We start from the raw sequence: 2,126 nt of genomic DNA on the forward strand, positions 1-2,126 counted from the left end.
TGTGGGGATAGCCTTTTAATGCTGGCAAAATTATGAATCTCTGAAACAATTCCTTTGGATTTAACCACTACTTTTTCAAGCTCATTTGTGAAGCAAGCAAATGCAAGTTAAAACAAAAGAGGGTCTTGAAAAATTGAACGGGGTAATGCCCCCATTAATAACATTGCTTCATTTCAATCATCACTCATTAAAGATACAAATCACATTGCCAAGCAAACTTGCCTGGACATCAATCTATATATCTATATCTAATATATACAAATACAACACCAAACGTAAAATGTTAAGAGTAATGACCAAGTCATAACTACCACTTGACAAAGGGATATTTTTAATAATAAACCACCGTTTGAAAAGGGACTCATGATGATATAATCCTCCAGTCCACTACTCAAATGTGTAGTTCTTCCTTTCTTATCTCATCATTGAGGTTAGGGACTCAAAAACAACTTCATCACAGGGGATGGTAAGTCCCATATCATGATTGAAGCCAAACTCCTCTTCAGCTCTTTGGAGCAAACTTTGAAACTGAGGATGAGCTAGCCATGCAATTGGGATAATGTATCTTGTCCTGTTTTCCCCAACATAGACCACAAAATGGCCTTTTGGCACATCAACAGGAAGACCCTCTTCATTGTAGTTCTGCTTCTTTCCAAAACTTGAGCATCTTTTGAGAATTTGCTTAAGAACAACAGCTTGTGGTAGTATATTGGATTTTTTTATGGCCATGTTTTGCTCTTGCACCTTAAACTTCGAATGTTTTTAGCGGGGAGCAAGAGCATAGAAGTGTGGATTTTTGGGTAGAGTGGAGAGGGGGTATTTATGATGAGTTAGTATAAGAGAAAAGAGAACCAAAGTCATGTGGGTGTGGGGCAGACCAAAGTGTTTTAGGCGAAACTTGTTTACCGGAGAACGCAATTTCCAACACTAGTGAGCCTTTGCTTGCCTGCTGCTGCTTTGTCCCAATAGACAACGTGGGCCACTTTTTCTCTTAAACTCAAAAATTTTCTAGCCCTTTGTCTCTAATCACTCATCCTATTATCATGTTGGAAAATTTCACATGCACACATTCTGTTTGCCATCATTTCTTGCTCCTCCTGGATGGTGCATCTCGGCATCAGCCTCATAATTATCCAAAGATTTTCCTTTTTTTTTCCCTCAACCATGTCATTTCCACTAATAAACTTATAAAAGGTACTTCCATAGGCAATGTTGATTTCAAAGAAATATGGTTTTTTCTTAATGTACAAAATTCCCTCTCTATGCTTAACCCCGTTTAATCACTCCACAACTAGACCAATTGGATTTGGAAGGATTTCCATGTGCTTTCAATGAAGAAGAGATGGTTCAAAATTTTGTAATCTGCACAAATTCAATTGCATAGATAGAATGAGGGAAGCAATGTAAATAAATGAGCCTTAAGACTAACAAAACAAGAATAGAAGGTAGAATCAAGATATTTTACATTGATATTTCTTTACATGTTGGTATCTAGTTGAATTGTTATTATACCGAATCTATACTTTCACAACTATTGATTAGGTCTTTCACAATCTCTTATAAGGTGAAAATCGTTTTCAGTTAGAGTGGGAGCTTAGAACCGATATAGTACGTGGCCTAAAGCCATTAACAGAACATTCAATGGTATTGCCATTTTGAGTTTCATCTCCAAATAGTATTTTTACTATTTTGAAGTAACGATGTACAATGAGAATACCAAATTGCACAAAAGAATGCTTGCAATATATGTTTCTTTAGCACACTCTAACAATTTTTTTATTATAATCACATAACATTTTAAAAATTAAAATGATTTTAAAAAAAATTGATTTCTGAGAGACAATTACATTAAATTTGTAAAGAAATGAATTAATTACAGAAAATATATCTAAAAATAGTGTATTACTAGCAATTTTTCAATTTCACAAGCCCTGCTTGACCATGAACTTTGAGTATGAAACTGAAATCATTTTCTTTTCCTTCGGTAGATGAGACTAATACTTAACAGATGTTTCACTAGAAGGATGAAACACGAGACAAACCTAATTTCTAGTTAATTTTACTATTCCTACTACAATTGTTCTAGTTAGAGGTGCTTATAAATTGAGTTAGGTTAGAATATAATC

General features: G+C 34.5%; 1 protein-coding gene across 1 annotated transcript; it reads right to left on the reverse strand.

Moving 5' to 3' along the window:
• Nucleotides 1-414: 414 nt before the first annotated feature.
• Nucleotides 415-729, reverse strand: LOC113869680 (auxin-responsive protein SAUR50-like). Its single transcript, XM_027506129.1, has one exon. It carries the CDS (start codon nt 727-729, stop codon nt 415-417), a length of 315 nt encoding a protein of 104 aa, XP_027361930.1.
• Nucleotides 730-2,126: the final 1,397 nt, after the last annotated feature.

This window comes from Abrus precatorius, unplaced genomic scaffold (assembly GCF_003935025.1).
Source record: "Abrus precatorius isolate BTA unplaced genomic scaffold, Abrus_2018 Scaffold6, whole genome shotgun sequence".
Lineage (NCBI taxonomy): Eukaryota > Viridiplantae > Streptophyta > Magnoliopsida > Fabales > Fabaceae > Abrus > Abrus precatorius.